The sequence below is a fragment of the Onychomys torridus genome, chromosome 4 (genome assembly GCF_903995425.1).
Source record: "Onychomys torridus chromosome 4, mOncTor1.1, whole genome shotgun sequence".
NCBI classification, from domain to species: Eukaryota; Metazoa; Chordata; class Mammalia; order Rodentia; family Cricetidae; genus Onychomys; species Onychomys torridus.
This window is the reverse complement of record NC_050446.1, coordinates 116,927,211-116,948,291: the sequence shown is the minus strand read 5'-3', so window position 1 is coordinate 116,948,291 and position 21,081 is coordinate 116,927,211. Positions and strand designations below refer to the sequence as shown.

Here is a 21,081-nt window from a genome sequence, read left to right as displayed (position 1 = left end):
GGACAATCTCTGATGTGGGATTTCCTCTTCTACCTTGTTTAAGGCGGGGTCTCTTTGTCATCCCTGCGAAGCCCCTCTCCACTCTGCATATCCTCCAGGCCAGCTGGCCCACAAGTTTCTGGAATTCTGTCTTTTCTGTTCATCTCAATAGAAGCGCTGTCATTACAGGTATGTGCTCCCCTGCCTGGCTTTATATGGGTTCTGGGGATTTGAATTCGGGTCCTCATGCCTGTGTGGCAAGCTCTTCACCCCCTTAGCTGTGCCCCCAGTCACCCGTGTAGCTCATGCACGACAGAACCCTGTATTCGTTTCCAGTGCTTGTGGTGGAATTGCCTCCTGTCATTCCAAAGTTTCACTTTACTTTCTGCCCTACTTTTTTTTTGTCCCTTGGAGCCTACTCAGTTTGAGTGTGGAACATTCTGGGATGTGCATGAGAGGTTTAATATCTCGGGCAGCCAAGGGGCCATGGGTAACATTGGACCAGTATCTCTGCTTCCCTGTCACTGGAGATAGATGAAGAAAATTTGGAGGCGTGTTTTATTGGTTCATATGACTTTCTAAAATATAATTAGTAGGAGTATGTTACAATTTCCCAGCAGCAACTAACTAAAAAAAAAAATTACTGCAATTAAAACAAATTAGATTGAAAAAACAACAACAGCAGTGTGCTCTGGAACTCATCCTTGCTGGTGCAGGTTGCTGGGTGGGGAAATCAAGTATGTTGAGATGTAGCAGCAACAGTTTCTGCTAGTCTGCATCTCCCCTCCTGGTGAATCACTTGCCAAAGTCCCCATCTTGTATTTCTTAGGGGAATTTCCCAAAGGAAGCCACTTAATCCCTCTCCTTGTGCCAGAGTCAGTTTCTGTGACATACAAACCAAGGCATTATCCACAGGCCTTAGACAGAGGAGAGAGAAAAAAAAATGTCCCTGAACTTCCCAGTTGTCAAGGATGTGGCGTCCACATGCCCTTGAGTGAGGCCACTGGAAGCCTCACCACTGCCTCACTCTCCCCACACTGAAGATGTGTGAATTACCCAGTCTCAAAGGCACAGGGTGAAGCCAAATCCTTTACTGAATAAAGTTGAGAGCCACGTGGAAATGAAGAGGGAGCCCCTGACAGTGGGGCTGAGCAGGCAAGGCATTGTTAGTGATGGGATCCTAAGAGGAGGGATTATGATTAGGAACTGGACATGGTTTGAGGGAAGGCATCCCGGGATTCAATGTGGGGAAGACCTAAGGCCTTGGAGTGCTCAGAGCAGTGACCAGAAGCCATTCTGGAGGATCCAGCGGGCACACAGAGCTTGGAGCAGAAGCTAAATCCTGATGATTTTCCCAGCATGTCCTCTGTTCAGGTGGAAGAGTCTGTTGAGAACACAGAAACAAGCTAAAGCTAAGAATCTTGGGTTTAGTTTACCTCTGGAGCCTGAGTTATGTCTCTACATCTTTTCATGAGAGGAAATTCAAAGTAGGGTCTGTTGATGGGAGTTGGATGTGAGCAAGCATCTAGGGATGAAAATATAATGAAACTTGTTATTTTGTATGCCCACTCAAAAGAATATTAAAACAAAAGTCAGTTTGTCCTTTCAAGGAAAGATGGACAGAATCAGATTGCCAGCAAAAGAAAGTGAAGAAGTTGATGGCCTGGGATGGTTCCCTGGTCAGCGTGCCCAGGTGGGGCTGGACACGATGGTCATTTTGCAGTTGACCTTTGGGCCCCTTCTCCATCCTCCTTCACTTCTCCTAAATCCCTTCTTGTTTGCTAACTCCCCCATGCCTTTCCATCCAGTTTCCAGAAGGCCACAATCCCGGGTCCATCTGCCCCCACCCACCCCCACCACTGCTCCTGATCAGATCAGTTGCGTTAGGTCTGAGAAGGACAGGCAAGCCCACGCCCACACCTCCCAGGACAGTTCTGGTGAGGATTTTAGATAGGGACCCCAAGACTCACTTCTTTTTTTGCAGACCTTCTGGCATATTCTTTGGGATTGGAAGTTGTTATTGTTTCCCTGACAGCCACCATAGATGAAGAGTTGGCACGTGCTGTTTTCCTTATTATACCACCAACGGGGGAAATAAGCCAAACAGTAGCCAGAGTCTTTGGGCAAGCTACATATATCTGCAGAGAGAGCCCAGGGTCGAGAACTCAGAGTGTGCAATCCGAAACATAACAATGGTGTCCCTTTCTCCAAAAGCCACTGTGTATGAGTTTGGAACAGAATTCTTTTCCCTCTCACACTCTTGGGGTTCAACATCACGAACATTGCACATACTTGCTGGGAGATGCTGTGGTGAGTATCTGCATCCCTGGAGGTAGGATCTTTTCCAGTGGTTATGGTTTGAACATGAAATGTCCCCCACAGGCTTGCATTTTGAGTGCTTCTTACCAACTAGGGATGGTATTTTGGGAGGCTGTGGGACCTGTTATGAGGTGGAGTCTAGCTGGAGGAAGTGGGTTGCTAGGGGAGGGCTTTTTAAGGTTATAGCTTAGCCCTGGTTCCTTGTCTGAAGCCCCCACACGCTTCTGACACCACGAACTCTGCCATGCTGTTTTTATAGTGATGTACCGAGGCCCTTTAAAGCCACAAGCCAAAAGAAACCATTTGGACATTGGTTGTTTCTGTTGGGCATTTTATCACAGCACGGCAAAAGAATTACTACACAGGTGACACCCTCCCCTGTCCTGTTTTTGAGGGTACTAAGAATGGGCTGGGGACTTCATGCATGCTAGGCAAGCACTGTATTATTGAACTGTACCCTCAGTCTACAGATACAATCAACTAAGGTGGTTGCATATTGGAGCACTAAGGGCCTCTAATCCAATATGGCTGGGGCTCTTTGAAAAAGGAGTAAGTTTGGACAGAGATACACACACCAGGGGGGAGGCTGTGTGCACTTGAAAGTGGAGATCAGAATGATGTATCTACAGACCAGGGGATGCCACAGATTGCCAGCAAGCCACCATATACTAGTAGAGACATGTGTAATCAAGTTCTCATTCATGAGCAAAGGAGATGGTTGAACAAATAAAGGCACTTACTGTGTAAGCCTGAGGACCTGAGTTCAGTCTCAGAACCCATGAAAAGGTGTCAGGAGACAAGAGACTCGACAAAATTTTCTTCTGACCTCCCTGGAACCCCACTGTCACCTAACCTCTTCCTTTGAGCCTGTGAACTATCAGAAAACACTTTGCTATCACTGAGGCCAGCGGTCTGTGGCACTTTCTCCCAATGGTGCTAACAGACCCTCACAGGCCCCAGCTGACCCACAAGCTTCTTGACCATAAGGCCCCACAGCAGCTGCTTTCCACCTCCTCACAGTTCACCTCTCTGCCAGGCTCTTCTAGCCCCAGTCTCCATGGAGGCAGCCTCCGATTCCTCCTCCTGCCTTCATCCCTGGCTCCTCCAACCCATCTGCCATGGAAACCGCCAGGGAGGAAGAGCCAATGGATTTGAAAACAATCATGTCTTTCCACAGGTAAGACCTCAGCTTCATGACAAGGTCCTTCCATGACTCACAAGGTCCTTCATCTCCTGGCTCCTATGCCTGGCTCTGGCCTCCTCTGCCATGGAATCCTTTTAAGCCCCATGCTATGGTGATTTTCAGTTCAGCACACCATGCTACACGACACCCCCATACCATTGCACAGCCACACACACTGTTGCTTGCTAGCAGAATGCTTATTCTTTGTTCAAAACCTTTCTCAAAAATCAGTTCCCTGTGGTGGCTCTCTAAACTCCACTCTGTATCCCATATCACGGCCATTGCCTGAATCAAAGCCTGCATTTCCCTACCTTATTTCTGAAGCTTATGTGTTCATTTATCATTAAAAAATAAACAAACAAACAAAAAACACCTCCAGTCTTGTTCCTAGGATGGTGGATTTCCAGTGTGCTGGGATTGTGTCTGACTTCATTTTGGGGTTCAGATACCTAGCAGGTGGCCTGGCATGGTACAGAGCTTTATGGAGAGTTAAAGGGGAAGGAAGATGTACCCTGACGTGAACTGAATAAATCATTCCCTGAGCACTTAACATTTGCTGAATGCTTTCAGAGACCAAGAAGACCCTTGATCACCCTTGTTCGGTTCTCAGGCCACTTAAACTAATGGGCCTCAGGTGGCTCTGCCCTGTGCCCGGCCTTGCTCTGTGCACCCCAAGGGAGTGAACAGGGCCGTTAGCCTGGGGCCTTTCATCGTGTGATGTGGAAGCACAGAGAAAGAATGTTAATTTGTTCAAGACTTTTAAAAAGACGTTGTAGCAGGTACCTGTTCCATCTACAACCTTGAGGTACCAGCCCCTAGCGCATGGCCTCGGGGCTACCTTAAGACCCGAGAGGTGCATACTCCTCACTCTCTTCTCTCCTTCATGGGCTTGAATGGTATAGACTGACTCAGGCAACGGAAGCCTCGTGGGACCAACCGTCACCCTTCCAGGATTCCGCGACGATTTCACCTATCCTGTTTAGTGAGTTGTTCTCCTCAGTTTATGTCATAATAAACTCCCTAATACCCTTAACCAGACTCCCTTGGGTTTCTTGTTATAAGATGCTAAAAACCGGACCTGAGATCCGAATTTAGGAAGTCTGGAGTCAGACCCTGACATATCACCTTGTCTGCCAGCTCTGTTGTCTTGTCACATCCCATGTTCCTCAATACTTTTCAAGTGCCACCCACTCCTTCCTTCACTGAGCTACATCCAGGTGAATCCATCACTTTCCTTCTCCTGGAAATCCTCTCACATATTCACCCCCCCTAGTCACCCCCTCATGCTCTGGGGGTCACACATGTGGTCATTTCATTGCCTGCTTTTAAAGGTCTTCAAGTCCACGGTTCTTAGGATTAAGATGAGAGTCTTTCTTCGGGCCCATCAGACTATATGATCCGAGCACCTGAGGACCTTTCCCAATGACTGGCATCATGCTCACTCTCTGCCTCTCTGGAATCCCCCACTGAGGTCTTTGCAAGCCATTCCCTACGCCTCACTTCCACTCTAACTCTTTATTTGGAACTCAGCTCTGACTGTGGTTACCTCGAGACTTCACGGTGCCCTGACCACAGTGAACAGGTTGGGTGCTAGTACAGACACTGTGGTCTGGATGTGTGCTCCCCTCAAGGCTCATGTTTTAGAGTCTTGGTCCACAAGGTTGTGGTACCTTCAAGAGATGAGATATGTTGGGAGACCCTTAGATCAACTGGAACATGTCCTCCAAAATGGATGGTAGGACCCTAAGCCCCTCTTGGTTTCTGGTGATCATGTGACCCCTCCCACCCATCATCTCCTATGAGGTCCATGGTGGTGCCTACCCATGATGTGTGGTCCCAGCCTCAAAAACTGACCTAAATAAGCCCTTTTCCTTCATAATTAACCTCTCTCATATATTTTATTAGTGCAAAATGAACTTAAAAAGTGGATATCAGAAACACTTAGTAACTCTTTCTAAATAAATGAAGAATCTCGGATAGCAGCCTTTTGGGAGTTCAGAGAGGCAGGGACAGAGTCGAGATTGTAGCTCTGATCTGGAATGTCAGGGCAGGTTTCCTAATACAAAGTTAGATTCCTCTGGGCAGAGAGGCAATTGCTCAGCAGTCAAAGGCTAGGAAAGATAAATCGCCTTGCTTGTTACAGACAATGTGAGCATATGTTAGGATGATGATGGCCACTTGGGGACTCAGAAAATCATGGTGGTGAAAAACAGTCAAGAAATAGTCTGATTCAATCCCACCTATGCACTTGTCATTTATTTGGGGGAAACTGAGGCTCATATATTACCCACCAGGATAAGGACATTACTGTCACACACCTTTTCAGGAGCTGTACAACTCTAAAGAGCAGGACCCCAAATCCAGCAATCTCACCTAAACAGCACCCCTCAGTGAGCCGGGGCAATGGCAGCCCAGTGGGCAGAGGGGGAGACATGGGTAGAAGGCGTGTGCATATTACCTTGTTGGGGGTCTAAACATTTCTTCCCACAGTTGAAGAGGCAGCACTTCTCTTTTCCTTGGCAATCTCTGTCTCTGGTACACAGATTCATTTCTTTGTGTTCACAGCGTTCTCTGAATCGGGGGCATCTCCCTAAGGAAGAAGCAGTCTTTACTCTCCAGTTTGGGGAGTCAAGGGAAGCGTGGTGTTCAAGTTTGTTCACCCTGAGGGAATCCTTTTCCTCACTCTTGTTTCCCACACTACCCTGTCCATTAAGCTCTTCAGCCACCCCCGCTCTCTACCTTCTTACCTCCATCCTTGGTCAACCCCCCGCCGCTGAAGCAACAGTTTTCAGTCACTGGATCGCTTAGGCTGGATAATCACCTGTTGGCCATGGGAACTGTCTCGTGCTTTGTGGGAGCTTTAGCAGCGACCTTAGCTTCTAGGCACTAGACATCCTGAGCACCTCCTTCATATCGTAACAACCCGGACCGTCTCGAGACACTGGAAAGGCCTCTTTGGGATGGGAAGCCCCTCCCCTAGAGCACTGGTTTAGACTGCTCTGTAGGTAGTCGCTGTTGCCTTGTCTGTGACCTTCCTCTAGAGGGCGGCATTGTACAGTGATTTCCTCTCCCAGCCACAACTGGGGTTCGGAATCAAGTTTCAGAGCGGCTACATGAAATTTAAATATTTTGCTCAAGATCGCCAGGCTACCAGTATTCAACCCACCACCTCTGACCCCAGAGCCCCCGACAAAGGGGTCTGCCTCTCTTGAGGGGTGAGGGGTCTTCCTATAAATGCTGGATCCATGATTTTTCTGTACCTTCCCAAGGAAGATAGTTCTTCAAAGGGACTTCAAGGAGTGTTTCCCCAGACCCTTGTCCCTGTAGTAACACAAAGGACATCAGACCTTCCAAGTGTCTCCCTCCTCGCCCAAACCACATCCAGGGAGAAGACACAGAAAAGCAACCTAAACCTGAGGAATTGTTCCTTGTCTTTTCCTCCCAGAAAACTTCCCTTTCTCCCAGACAAAGGCAGAAAACTAGTACTTACTGGGAAACAGAAAGTCAGTTAGACTAGGTCCTCGGACATTTGCAAACAGGCCAAATAACACGAGGATGCTCACAAATGCAGAAAACTTCATTCTGGTGAGGGGCTAGCCTGGCTGGTGGTTCTAGAACAAGGAAATGTCTGGCTGCCTTAGCCCAGATGATTCTCTCAACCTCAGCTGTAGAGCTGGAGAAAAGCCAGTCACCTACTATCTTGCTGGGCACACCAAGTTCCTGAGATCATAAGCGGAGCTAATGACATTCACAGCCCACATCTATGGAGAAAGCTCACATCTTACTATGCCCTTGCTGCTTGGACTACATAGGGCTAGCCTTCTGGTCAACCAGAGTACTGAGCAAAGAGTACTTTATACTGTCCCATGCCACATTAAAAGTAAATGCCACCCTCTTAGGTCCTCATGTTGGTGACTCAAAGTTAATGTGGAATGCCCTCTATCCCATTTATTTACCCCTTTCTAAAACATCCGTACCAATAAGCACACCCTTCTGTTCGTCTCTGACAGTGTCTATTGTCTTGGTATCTCTTCATGTCAGTATCTAACATTTACTCCTGTGGGAGACCCACATCTCTGTGTTCCCTTCTCCCTCTCCTACAGTTCCTTCCCACCATTTTCTCCTTTATCATCTCTTTGGTCCTTTTTTTTTTTCTTTTTAACTAAGGCCAAAGAGTAAAGATGTTGCCACAGAGAGCAGGGAACTGGGGGAAATCAGGCTGATATCAGAGGCTATTGATAGTATTTGCAACAGTGTTGTTGAATGTTCCAGACCACAGGGGCCTCCACTGTGAGACACAAACTCTGTTGCCTGAGGAGACACTGAAATGAAGTCACAGATCTGAGCAGCAACAGCTGAATCAAGGTCAACAATACTGCAGAGCTGCTGGGTTCAAAGTGTGCTGTCAGAAAAAGAAGAGTGCAGACCTGAGCAGCCCCCTCAGATGGCATGAAACCACCAAGTGTTCAACCCGGGCTAGAAGGGACAGAGACACTCTGCAAAGGGCAATGTTAACGAAAAGGGTTTCTGCTTTCTTTGGCTGGGTTGTTAACATATTGTGTAGGTCATTGTCCTGAACTTGTTTCACATGACAGACAGCAGCCAGCCAGACCTGCTGTATGGATGACTCCCTATATTCTTCCTAGTGCACCTAACTGAATTGCTAACTTGCACATCTGTTCTCCCAAATAGGTTCTGAGATTCATGAAACAGGTCAATGTCCAGCAACTGGTCCTTAAAACATGAGGAGGTTCAGAATGCAGGGCAACTGGTAGGTATGTAAGCAGACATATGGGGGGGGTCTAGTAGAGCGATCGATGGGAGGGTGTTGGATGAGCAGAAAGAAAGATGAGAAAAATGTCAGGATATTTGGATGCCTGAGAGCATGGAGTATGGATGGTTGGTTGGATGAAAAGCTGAGTGAAATAGATTGACAGAATATAAGGCTGGTCAGCTTTCTGTTGCTATGACAAAATATTTAACATACTCAACTTAAGGGAAAGAAAATTTAGGTTTGTGAGATGGCTCAGTGTATAAAAGTCCTTGCTGCTAGGCCTGATGACCTGAAATTGATCCCCAGGACCCACGTGGTAGAAAGAAAGAACTGACTCCTGAATATTGTCCTTGGGACTCCACATGAATCTGTGGGATGTGTGCACACACACATACAAACACACATTCTAAATGTAACATTTGCCATTTTAAAAAAGAAAATTTTATTTTGGCTGTTTCAGTTTATAGTTGTTTGGACTCATTCATTTGGGCCTGTCTGGAGGCAGACCATCATGGCGGGGAATGTGTGGTAGACCTACGCTGCTCACTTCTTTTTCATGGCAGTTGGGAAACAGGAAGAAAAGAACTATAATAGCATCAGTGTGTCCCTAAAGGGAATGCTTCCACTAGACTTATTCCTCCAACTAGATTCCCATCTCCTAAGGCTTCCCAATAGGATCAAGTGACCAAAGCTTCCTTCAACATGCTAGCTTTTAGGGGACATTTAAGATCCTACACATAACAGTTAATAGTAGGATGGGTAGGACTGTTGATGGAGATTGTTTGATTGGAAGTTTGGCTTGTGGGTTGATAAAAGGATTGAGAATGGGTGGACGTAAAAATTGATGAATAGCTAGGCTGGTGTATGGGAGAGTAGGGGAGGAAAATAATAGGTAGATGATTAAAGGTTGAGATTAGGGACCTGGGTAGATGATGAGAGACTGGCCAAGTGAGAAAGAGGATCGAATTAGTGGGCAAATGAGTGGTTGGAAGCATAATGTCAAAACATTAACCAAAGTTAAAGGTGTGAATTTATATGATGCTGTTCAAATCTCAGATGGTTTTATAATAAAAAACCTGGAGCCAGATATTGGGGTGAAAGCTGAAAGGTCAGAGAAGCAGAGCAAGCTACAGCCAACCTCACCTTGACAACTCCTCAGCTGATCCTGTTTCCTCAGACTGAGTCCTCACCCAAAAGGGTCTCAGCTGAACTACCTTAGTTTCTGTCTCCTGACACCTTATATACTGTTCTCTGCCCAGCCATGTCACTTGTGGAATTAAGGGCGCATATGCTTCCCAGTACTGGGATTAAAGGTGTGTGTCACCATGCCTCCTCTATTTCCAGTGTGGCCTTGGACTCACAGAGATCCAGACAGATCTCTGCCTCCTGAGTGATAGGATTAAGGGTGTGTGCCACTGCTGCCTGACCTCTCTGTCTAATCTAGTGGCTGACTCTGTCTTCTGATCCTCAGGCAAGCTTTATTAGGGTACACAATATATCACCACAATATGTAGTAACTTATATTCCACAAAGCTAATACATTTGGAATATACAGAAAAATGGGTCAATTTTAGGAAAACATGCAAGACTGAAATTCACAGATGAAGAGGCAGAGAAAATGGACAGATTATAAGATGAAGAATTGAAAAGTAGGAAACCAGACCCAGCAGCATGGAAGCATCAAGTTCATGTGTCAGACAGCAGCATGGTGCAGAGTCCGTGAGGAAGTTTCAGGGGCTTTGGGTGCAGGAGGTAGTTGGCTCCACAGTGGAGTGTAAGGAGAGTTTGAACATCCAGAAAATGCAGGGTCTCCATCTCTCAGGCAGCTGTTGGGAGACATGTCTCTGCACTCCTGCTGATGTGAGACTGTGAGACCAGGAGCCCATGAGGTTCCAGTTTCTGTGCGTTCAGAACCTTTTTAAAGCTTCCTCAGGTCTTATGTGGATCCACACCAGACAGTGGGTGCCATATGTAAATGAAGCTTTTCTCTGTCCTGTCCCACCTGCAGATGCTTCCAAATAATCACTCTGAGTCTTATAGTATTGTAAATGTTGGGCCAGTAGCTCAGACTTATTACTAACTAGGTCTTGCACTTAAATTAACCCATAATTTTTATTTATGTTTAGCCACATGGCTTGGTACCTGTTCTCAGTACGACATTCTCATCTTTCTTCCTCTGCATCTGGCTGGTGACTCCTGATTCTGCCCTTCTCCTTCCCATCATTCTTAGTTTGGCCACCCCACCTATACTTCCTGCCTGGCTACTGGCCAATCAGTGTTTTATTAAACCAATTCGAGTGACCAATCTTTATAGCATACAAGAGGATTATTCCACAGCAGTGACCAGTGAGTTGGAAAAGTCCCAGCACCACTTGCACAGCCACACCCTGGCAGTGACAAAGCCTAAGATGTCACATCCACAGTTGAAGGAGCGTCAAGAGCAGTAGCTGCTAGACAGCTGTGTGCCAAGTGATGATCATCTGCACCTTGTGCCAAGGGTGATTCAAAAGATGAAAGCGTTTCTCTTATCTATTAGGGAAGTAGTTCTTCCTGGTTGTTGTCCAGGCTGAGAGCAGAAATCTGAAGAAAAAAAAAAAGAGGGAATTCAATCTTTTAAGTAAAAATTCTCTCTGTGCCCCTCTCTCCTCCCTCTCTCTGCTTTTGCTTGCTCTGTGTTTTGAGACAAGATCTCACTATGTATCTCCAGATGGGCTGGGTCTTGCTATATGGACCAGGCTGTCCTGGAACTCATAGAGATTCGCCTGACTCTGCCTCTTGAGTCTTGGACTAAAGGTGTGTGCTGCCACACTCTGTTTAAGTGACGTTTCTTGTATCAGTGTCATTAGTGTTGTGACCGAATGCTGGACAGAAAGCCTCAGCATGGAGAGGTTTGCTCTGGCTCACCGTGTGGAAGCTTTCTTTCCATCAGTACAGGGAACATGGTGGAATGGGTCAGTCTGTGGTGGCCAGCCAGGGTGACAGAGATTGTTCACTGGGCAGGTTATCAAGGCCAGAATCAAAAGCTGGACTATTCTCCTCCCTGGGGAACCCTGCTTCCACAGTCTCCCAAGAAAGTGCTACCCAGTGGGGAACAAGTATGCAAAACACCAGTCTTTGGGGTGTACTGGCTAGTTTTGTGTCAGCTGGACAATTCTAGAGCCATTTGGGAAGAGGGATTCTCACTGAGAAAATGCCTCCATAAGGAGGGCCTGTAAGCAAGCCTGTAGTGCATTTCTTAATTAGTGGTTGATGAGGGGAGGGCCTAGCCCTCTGTGGGTGATGCCACCCCTGGGCAGGTTTTCCTGCCATATGTAAGCAAGCAGGCTGAGTAAGCCAGTAAGCAGCACTCCTCCATGGCCAGTGCTTCAGCTCCTGCCTCCTTCTTTGAGTTCCTGGCCCTGACTTCTCTTTGATGATGGACTGTGATGTGGAACTGTAATAGAAAAAACCCGTTCCTCCCTGATTTGCTTTTGGTCATGCTGTTTTATCATGGCAGAGGAGCACAAGACAGGAGTTCATTTCCAGTTCACACTCTACCATCCATGAATGAAGAAACAAGGAGTGGCCAGCTTATGGCAGATTTTACTTGCCTCTGGATCCCGCTTCTTTTATGTTTTACTTCCAGAAAGTGAAATGGAAAGAAAAGACCATAGCAGAGTGTTTTAGACCCAAAGTTCACATGCTTAGTATTTGTCCTGTCTTCCTTGGACCAAGCCAGGGCCGCTAGGCACCAGAGTCTTCATACTGCATACCCAGAAGGGTTTCATCAGGGTCTTTATTTTCCTTGGGTTTATTTTACATGCAAGGGCATGGGTTAGATTTTAAGACATGGCATTGAGAGAGATACAGACAGACAGACAGACAGACAGATAACTTTGTATAAGAACTTTGAAACACTCCTGTTTTAATTTGTTTTCTATTTTAATGACATTTGTTTGTTTATTTACTGTGCGTGTGTGTCCCATTCTATGTGTGTGGTGGTCAGAGAGCAACCATCAGGAGTTGGTTCTCTCCTTCCATCACATGGATCCCAGGGGTCAATCCCAGGTCATCCTGGCATCAGAAACCTTTACACTGAGCCATCTTTCCCCAGCCTGGTTTCTGTTTGGTTTGGTTTTGAAACAGGGTCTCCCTGGATTCTCAGTCTTCCTAGATGGCCTGGAACTTGCAATGCAGACCAGGCTGGCTCAGCCTTGTATCAGTCCTCCTGCCTCAGCCTTCTGAGTGTCAGGGTGTGTGTGGCATCAAGCCCAGTTGGAAGGCTCCTGTGTGTATCTTTTCCTGGTCCCTAGGATATGGTTGTGTATTTCATGTACATGTGCTTGTGCGCATATACGTGTGCAGGTACATGTATATGCAAGAACATGTGTGTGCAGGTACAGCTATGTGTGCTGGTGCTTATGTTCATGTGTGAACACATGTATGGAGGCCAGATATAAAGTTTGGGTGTTTGTTCCTCAGGTACCAGATGGTACCTTGTTTTTGAGACAGGGTCTTTCATTGACCTGGAGCTCAATGATTAGGCCAGCCACTGATCCCCATAGATCCTTCTCTGTCTCCCCAGCTCTGGGATCATAAGAACATTTTTCCACTCCCAGAAATTTTACATAGGTTCTGGGGATCAAACTTAGGTCCTGATGCTTACAGAGCATGTTTGGTCCCCACCACCCACAGCAGGCAGCTTGCACATCTGTGACTCCAGTCCCAGGGAATCTGATGCCTTCTGCTGTGCGCGCGCGCGCACACACACACACACACACACACACACACACACACACACACACCTATATGCTCACATGTCCTCACACCACATAAAAGTAAAACTTGAAATATATATATATATATATATATATATATATATATATATATATGTATATATATATGTCACAGCAAGCCTATCAGCACTGCCATGATTGACATCATCATCTGCCAGGGTAGTTGGGCCAGACAGAAGTGACAGCTATGTCTCTCTACTCATAAGTCATCATCTGACAATGGCACTTTGTCCCACTCACCGTTCAGAATTTGGGTTCCAAGCACTTGAGTCCACAGCGTGTGCAGCACTTCTCGTTCAGGGGACAGTCATTGTCCCTTAAGCACTGGGGCTTATCAATCTTCGAACACATCATGGGCTTACTTGGGCAAAAGCCTGTTTTGACTTTGTGAAGTAAAATAGGACACTTGACTTTGAAATATTTGAAATAATCTGACATAAATTTAGGAACCCAGATAGAATTTTATTCTTTCCGTGTGTGTGTGTGTGTGTGTGTGTGTGTGTGTGTGTGTGTGTGTGTATACACGAGCACGTGCACACACACAGATGTGCTTGCCTGTGCAGGTATAAGTGGAGGCCAGATGTTGACATTAAAATGTCTTTCCTCAATCAACCAATTTACTACCTTTTTTTTTTTTTTTTTTTAAGACAAAGTCTCTCACTGAACCTGAAACTCCTCACTTCAGTTCTACTGGCTGGCCACTGAGCTCCTGGGATGCCCCTGTCTCCACCTGGCAGCACCAGATCACAGCTTTTACAAGGGTTTGGAGGATTCACACTCAGGTCCTCATGCTTACACAGGTCCCCTCAACCCAGGTTTTATTCTAACTGAACCTCTTCCCTTTACAGTTAAGAAGAGAGGACTGGGCAGTGGTCGCACATGCCTTTAGTCCCAGCATTCGGGAGGCAGAGCCAGACGGATCTCTGTTAGTTCGAGGCCAGCCTGGTCTACAGAGTGAGATTCAGGACAGGCTCCAAAACTACATAGAGAAACCCTGTCACCCTGTCTTGAAAAACAAAACAAAAACAAAAAAACAAAAAAACAAACAAACAACAACAAAAAAAAAGAATAATAAGAGGAGGAGGAGAATGGACAAGGCAGAGAATCAACTCTCTGACTTGTAACTTCAAGATCAAGAAAGGTCTTGTGCAACTGAGCCATTCCCTTCCTTAATGAGCCTTATTGCAAATTGGAGTCCTTGTAAGATGGTATCCTGCAAGCAAATGGAACTTGAGTTTGTAAATTTATAACTTTCAAAGCCAATCGAAATGTATATAACTATTGATTTAAATTTGTCATGCCCAATAGAATGAAAGATTAACTGAGGTAGCTACTTTTGCTGCCAGGGTCTCCACTGTGCTAGCTGTAGTAACCCATTATGAAATGGCAATCCCAGAAACAGTAGTAGCGGTGGTCGTCACTATTATAACAGCAACAATGGCAGCAGCCATGAAAAAATTATATATATAAAGGTCTTGTGCAATTATGTAAAAGGATAAGATTTCCCCTCCCCTGCACAATTAGTGGACTTGAGTTACACAATCCCAGAGCAGCAGAGGTGGAGGGAGCCTCAGAAGGCCCTCAGAACTCCTTTGTCTTATCAACAATGGGAGCTTGCAGAAAGGCAGAAGAACAGCTGCCGTCAGTCAAAGCCCCTTGGCTCTTGCCATTCTGCTGTGTGGTGACTTTAATGTACCTCCAGGCTTAGAAGCCAGGGGCAGGTGTCTGCTTCAGAAGTGTTTACAATCTTTCCTCTCCTACAGGATGCAGGTCTTTAGGGGGAATATACCTAATGGATTTGTGTGTGTGTGTGTGTACACCTGTGCTCACACTTACCACTGGACCATCAATTTGCAGTCACTAAAGGATGAAGACTCAGAATAAGTAAGTTTTTTTTTGTTTTTTTGTTTTTTTGTTTTTTTTTTAAGGAAAAATAGAATAATTGCACTCACAAGAGGTTTGGAAGAACACTGCAAGTGTCCAGAGACCAGGAGGTCAACGTAAGAACACTACTGGGCTTCTTTTTTTTTTTTTTTTTTTTTTAAAAAAAAAAAAAAAGCCTTCTGAGATACCTCAAAGATTAGGGCAAGAGACATCTGAAGCTCAAGAGACTTCTCCACCTCCCAGCCAGGTGCTGGTTTAGTACTCAGGAGACCGAGGCAGGAGGATTGGTTAAGTTTGAGGCTGGCTTGATTCTCTTATAGTGAGATCCAGGCCACCCTAGACTACCTTCTCACCCACTTCACAGGGTATCAAGGCATCATGGCATATGCCCAGTAGAGCCCCGGAGGCTTGTCCAGTCCTTACCCAGCCAGGACCTGCTACAAACGAAGCCACACTTGGACTCACAACACTTCTCCTTTTCCAGGCAATCCATGTCGTTCTTACAGGGGGCGGGGCACTCCATTCGCATTTGGAAAGGGAAGAGTGGGCATTGTCCTTTCTTCACTGCAACAAGAGCCGAGGTGAGTTTTACAGCACCCCAGCACCCCACTGACCTGCAGCAAGCTTCTCCTTCTCCTCAGGGATGATACTGACTGTACCTTGGTTCAGCTTGCCCTGACCATCCCCAGTAGGCTGAGGAGGAACAAAAACATAAGGTTCACCGTGCCATAGAGTGGGCTTAATGTTGGAAGCCCTCGCACTAAGGCCCCGGTCCTGCCACTCAATAAGCCCCAGTGTCTGTGAAATAGAGGCAGTTATGTGAAATCCACACAAAGCTGTCATCTTCAGGCCTGTGATATACATACTGTCACTTTGCCTGTGGTAGATGTGTGAGTTCCTGCAGCAATGAATGTAAAAACATCCTCTCTCCTCATTGTCAGGCTGTCAAGGGCTCCAGATATTGTGTGAAAGATTCCCTTTGAGTTATAATGGGGAGGAAAAAAACATGCATACCTCCCTGGGTAGCATGCAAGGCCTTCCTTCCTTCCTTCCTTCCTTCCTTCCTTCCTTCCTTCCTTCCTCCCTCCCTCCCTCCCTTCCTTCCTTCCTCCTTCCCTCCCTCCCTCCCTTCCTTTCTCCCTTCCTCTCTCCCTCCTTCCCTCCCTCCCTCCCTTCTTTATTTCCTTCTTTCCTTTCTTTCTTTTTCTCAGGTCAGATTCAGATTTGAAATTTAAAAAATAAATTGTTCTTGCTTTTATTTCAGTTTAGTGTTTTGAGACAAAGTCACGTGTAGCCCAGGCTGGTCCTGAACTCACTGTGTAGCCAAGGCCATCCTTGAACTCTTTATCCTTCTGCCTCTATCTCATAAGTACTGGGATTATAAGACATCATACCTGGCTCATAGGTTTGACTCTCAAAGGTATTTATTGTCCAATTACCTTCAAGCCCATGGCTCCATGATTCTTTAGAGCAGTGGTTCCCAACTTTCCTAATGCTGTGACCCTTTTATGCAATTACTCATGGTGTGGCGACCCCCAACCATAAACTTATTTCGTTGCTACTTCATAACTGTAATTTTGCTACTGTTACAAACTATAATGTAAATATCTGACATGCAACCCCAAGGGGCTCACAATCCATGGGTTGAGAAACCACTGCCGCCTTAGAACCTTCCAGAAAGGAAAGCATACGGTCCTAGCTTTTTCAAGTTAGGTCATAAATTTGGTTTTGCTGTTCAGACACATTGAAGCTGAGAAATTCAATTAAAACTTCAGTCCCACCCCCGACCAGCTGTCCATCACTGGGCAGCAAAGTGGAATGTTCTAACTCGGCTTTTCTCATCTACAGTGTTGGTGATGGAGCCTAGCATGGTGGCCCACACCTATAACCCCCGTGCTTGCGTGGCTGAGGAGAAGAGCCACAAGTTCCCAGCTAGCCTGGGCTACAGAGTTCAAACCAACCAACCAACAAACAACACAAAACTTAAGGTAGAAATACAGTGCCAGCAAGTTGGTCACATCTATTCCAAGGCTGACGCATGCATCTTGAAGATCCAGTCTCTACACATGCCATGCCTTTTATATCTGTGCCGGGCACAGAATCCTGGCAACAATTCAGCAAGCTGATTGCTCTTCCTGAATCAACAAGGCAAAGAAATTTGCAGCAGACGGAGGGAAATAATATCCTAATCCACATTCTTCAATGCATAAGCCCCAGAGCACATTGGCTCCCAACGTTATTGGTACCCATCATTGTACTGAAGAAGGATTCTGTAGGCTTTACCTTCACATGCTTTCCCAGGTCTACACTTATTCCCTGGGGTTTTGGAATGGACCTATCTATGCTTCCTTCTAAGCTAGTTCCTCGAGATGATGCTCAACAGGTTGATGTGATGAGAAACATCTCCCTCCAAAGAGTTAGACCTGGCCTTCAGGTTCCACCTATGAGCATGTTTTGTGTATTGTCTCATTTTGTGGGATCAGTGGAGACTTCAAGAATAGAGAAATCATGGGTAGCTGGAGTATAAAATCAAGAGCTGGAATAATAGGATTAAGCCCCTGAGTAAAGGGCCAAGGAGAATTCGTGTATTCAAGAGAGTGGTATGGAATCCCACCTTTGGGAAGAGAAAGTCCGAGGCAGGTCCCCAATTACCCAAAAGAGAAGAAGGGGCTGGACTCCTGAGATTACTCAGGGTTACTTGGAAGCTAGAGAGCTTTGGAAGTAAGTTCACGGAGTTTAGGTGTTTACCTGTAGACAACAGAAGACTAGGTAGGAGGGAGACACTAAGATGGAGACTGTTTGGAGAGTCACCTTTTCTGAATGAGAGGTGTCTTGGAACAGGAAGGGCCATGCCTTCTCCTTGTCATGCTCTGACCCCAAGACTTCCTTGTGTAGGCATGGCAAATGAATGGGGAGAGGGGCATCCCACAGGAACACTTCAAGACATGGCCTGGCTTCCAGAAGCCTCCATCTGCTTACTTTCCCTCGTTTCCCAGCCTCACAACTTTTACATTGTTTTGGTTTCTAGTCACCACAACTCCATCAAGTAAATACTGTTAACTTCCCCATTTAATATTCCCAGCCAAAAATCATGAAGGCAAGCCCCTGGCCAACAGCCTCTCAACCAGCAAGTGATAGAGCTAGGGTTTGGATCTAAGGCAACTCAGCCTCAAAGCCTGAGGCTGTAACTATTCTGGTATAATGTTAGTAGTTAAGCAAAGACCTCAGACTGCTAGGGACCTGGATCTTACCAAGGAAAATGCAGGCATTCTTGCAGTCTGTCTTGCTGAGGAAGTTGTTGGCATTCCCACGACAGCCACTGTAGGTAAAGGGTCTGCAATAGTACTTCTCAGAGTCAAAATACCAGCGAGTCACGTTGTCATGGCAATCTCCTGTGTCTGAGGGTAACATGCAGGGCTCTGAGGTGAGGAAGCAAAGCAGCCGTGTAAGGCATGGGCAGGAAAAGAGGGACTCCGGCTGCACCCACAAGCCTTCCTCATAATCTGTAGCGTTACTGTTCTGTTCAAGAAAAAGCTCGTGAAAAAGACATGGGTGGGAGGAGAAGATGGCTCACTGAGCTGCGGCATCGCCGCTAACCCTGATGACCTGAGTTGGATCTCCAGGAAGGAAGGAACCAACTTCTGCAAGTTGTCTGCTGACTTCCACAAAGATGCCATGGCAGGCAGCCTTCCCAACAAAACACAAATAAACAGATGTCGCGATTTTTCTTTTAACCCTCGCCCCCCCCCCCCCTTTTTTTTTTAATGTGTGTGAGTGTTCCGCTTTCAGGTACGTAGATATACCATGTGTGCAGTACCCGTGGCGGCCAGAAGAGGGAGTCAGATCTCCTGGAATTGAACAGGCATCCTCTGTAAGAGCAACACTGCTTCAGCTGCTGAGCCATCTCTCTAGACGCCCGGATTTTGTTTTTAAAAGACATAGACCTGATTCCAAGCATCCACGTGGTGGCTCACAACTGTTTATCACTCAGGGGATCTGACACCCTCTTTTGACCCTGAGAGGCACCAGGAAGGCGTGGTACAGATGACCATCACCGACTTCTGGTAGAGTACCTTACAAACAGCATACAAAACCACTCGGCAGTAGACCTTTCTTCCCAAATACCTTGAGCTTTGAGAGGGCAAGTTATCCTTATTCCAAATGCCCTCTTTAGAGATAAGAGCCATAGATGTTCAGCCATAGAATTAACTTATTTTTGGACGCTATTCAATTTAAGGCTAACCTCACTTCTCTAGCCTTCTCTGAATTACCCAACCCAAGCCCAAAGCCTCTAACAGACTCAAACAGATCTTTACTGAGATAGATGCCTCGTGGCTGTCTATGATGAGCATTCTCTGTGACAGTCACGAGCAATGAACCCAACTTGTTCAACAAGTGCACTCATGGTAGTCTCAGGCAAAAAGAAGAAAAAGCTGATTTCATATGGCTTTGAGTTAACAGAGAGCTTGGGGGTTTGTTGTTTTGTTTGTTTGTTTGTTTGTTTGTTTTTTGACAGGATTTCTATGTGTAGTTTTGGTGCCTGCCCTGAATCTTGCTCTGTAGACCGGGCTGGCCTCAAACTCACAGAGATCCTCCTGAGTGCTGGGATTAAAGGCGCGCACCACTGCCGCTCGGTAAGCTTGGGTTCTTAAACACTTCCATACAGCAGGTACACTGGTCTCTTTCACCTACCCAAGTCTTCTCTTCCATGTCCCCTGTGTAATTTCAATTTTGGGGTATGAAGAGCTATAACTATCTTCATATATATATATATATATATATATATATATATATATATATATATATTCTTTTTTTTTTTTTTTTGCCTTTTGAGACAGAATCTCTCTATGTAGACCAGGCTGTTGTGGAATTCAAAGAGATCCACCTGCCTTTGCCTCCCAAGTGCTAGAATTAAAGGTGTGCACCACTATGCCTGGCCCCTATCTTAATATATTAATTAGATTTCATAAAATTAAGGAAAGAAGGAAGGAATCTCTATTAAATGATTGGTGTCTGTATGTTGGGGTTTCTAGGAAGCCCTTTTAAAGGCCAAAGGGTCTAAAATGATTCAAGCACCTGGGTTGATGGGTGCTTCATTTCTCAAACAATAATTAGAATGAAGTTTGATTGCAAACAATAGCTTTCACACATAGTGGACATAGAAAAGGCACTGGTTATTGGTGAATGATTGAATGTCATACAAAATAAATCTAGCACCAGTATTAACTACTTGGTGTCCACTACACTTGAACTCATGACTTGGACTTAAATGCAGAAAGTTAAATTACAGAATGAGAAAGGCATAAACACTTAGATGGTCCTGCTCTCTAAGGGGATTGTTCGGCTGGTTCTGGACACAGCAAGAAGTGGGAACCTCCAAAAGCACTCAGCCTCCCACCTGGACGTCTGTACCTTCGTAAGGATCTATGCACACATTCCCACAGGCAGAAGGACAACACTTGAGATGCGCCTCACAGTTGAAGTCTGTTTTGCACGAGGTTAGAACCCCATCTCTGCATTCCATACGTCTCCTGGGGCACTCTCCCACTTTGTCTGCAAGAAAGAATCATCCAAGCTCACACCCTTGAGCATTTCAGCTCCTTTCCTCCATGGCAAAGGAGAGCTGTGAAGATCTCAGCCCTGTTCCTCTACCCCTGACTCTCTTCTTCCCTTGCTTATACTTAGGGGCCACATCTGTCTCTCTCCACACTTGGTTCCTTTTCACGGAGCTGAATCAGGAGTTTGTGCTCAGGTAACTGAAGGAAAGCCACCTTGGATTCCAATACATGTACCTAGGTGGAGACAAAGGCGTCTGTCTTGAACGAGTTATTGCCTTGTGACCTGATGACTTTAATGCTTAAGTCCCCTGCGCCCAGCTCCACAGTCTGCAGGGGAGATTGATAAGGAGTAGAGGGACACATAATGGAAAGAGGAACCGGGAGTCCTGACTTTGGTCCCTGGCATCTTGTGTGAACTCGGTTACAGGGCTTTCTAAGTTAGTTAGCTCTAAGGAAGAAAGAAATGGTGTGTGGGTTAGGGGAAGGAAGTATCATCATCAGACAGATATGGTCTTGCCAGCTTGGTGCCAACATTAACCAGATAAGTAATATTTGAAAAATACTTTTTGTTATCTAAGTCATAAGTTTCCATCTATAAGATGAGAATGG

At 46.0% G+C, this 21,081-nt stretch overlaps 1 protein-coding gene across 1 annotated transcript in view; it reads right to left on the bottom strand.

The window, feature by feature from the left end:
- Window positions 1-13,273: 13,273 nt before the first annotated feature.
- The window catches only part of Wfdc8 (WAP four-disulfide core domain 8), a 36,574-nt gene continuing 28,766 nt past the window's right edge, over window positions 13,274-21,081 (bottom strand). Inside the window, 4 exon segments of the mRNA XM_036184316.1 lie at window positions 13,274-13,413; window positions 15,338-15,478; window positions 18,166-18,333; window positions 20,327-20,467. Of these exon segments, the coding sequence (XP_036040209.1) occupies window positions 13,274-13,413; window positions 15,338-15,478; window positions 18,166-18,333; window positions 20,327-20,467 (590 nt within the window).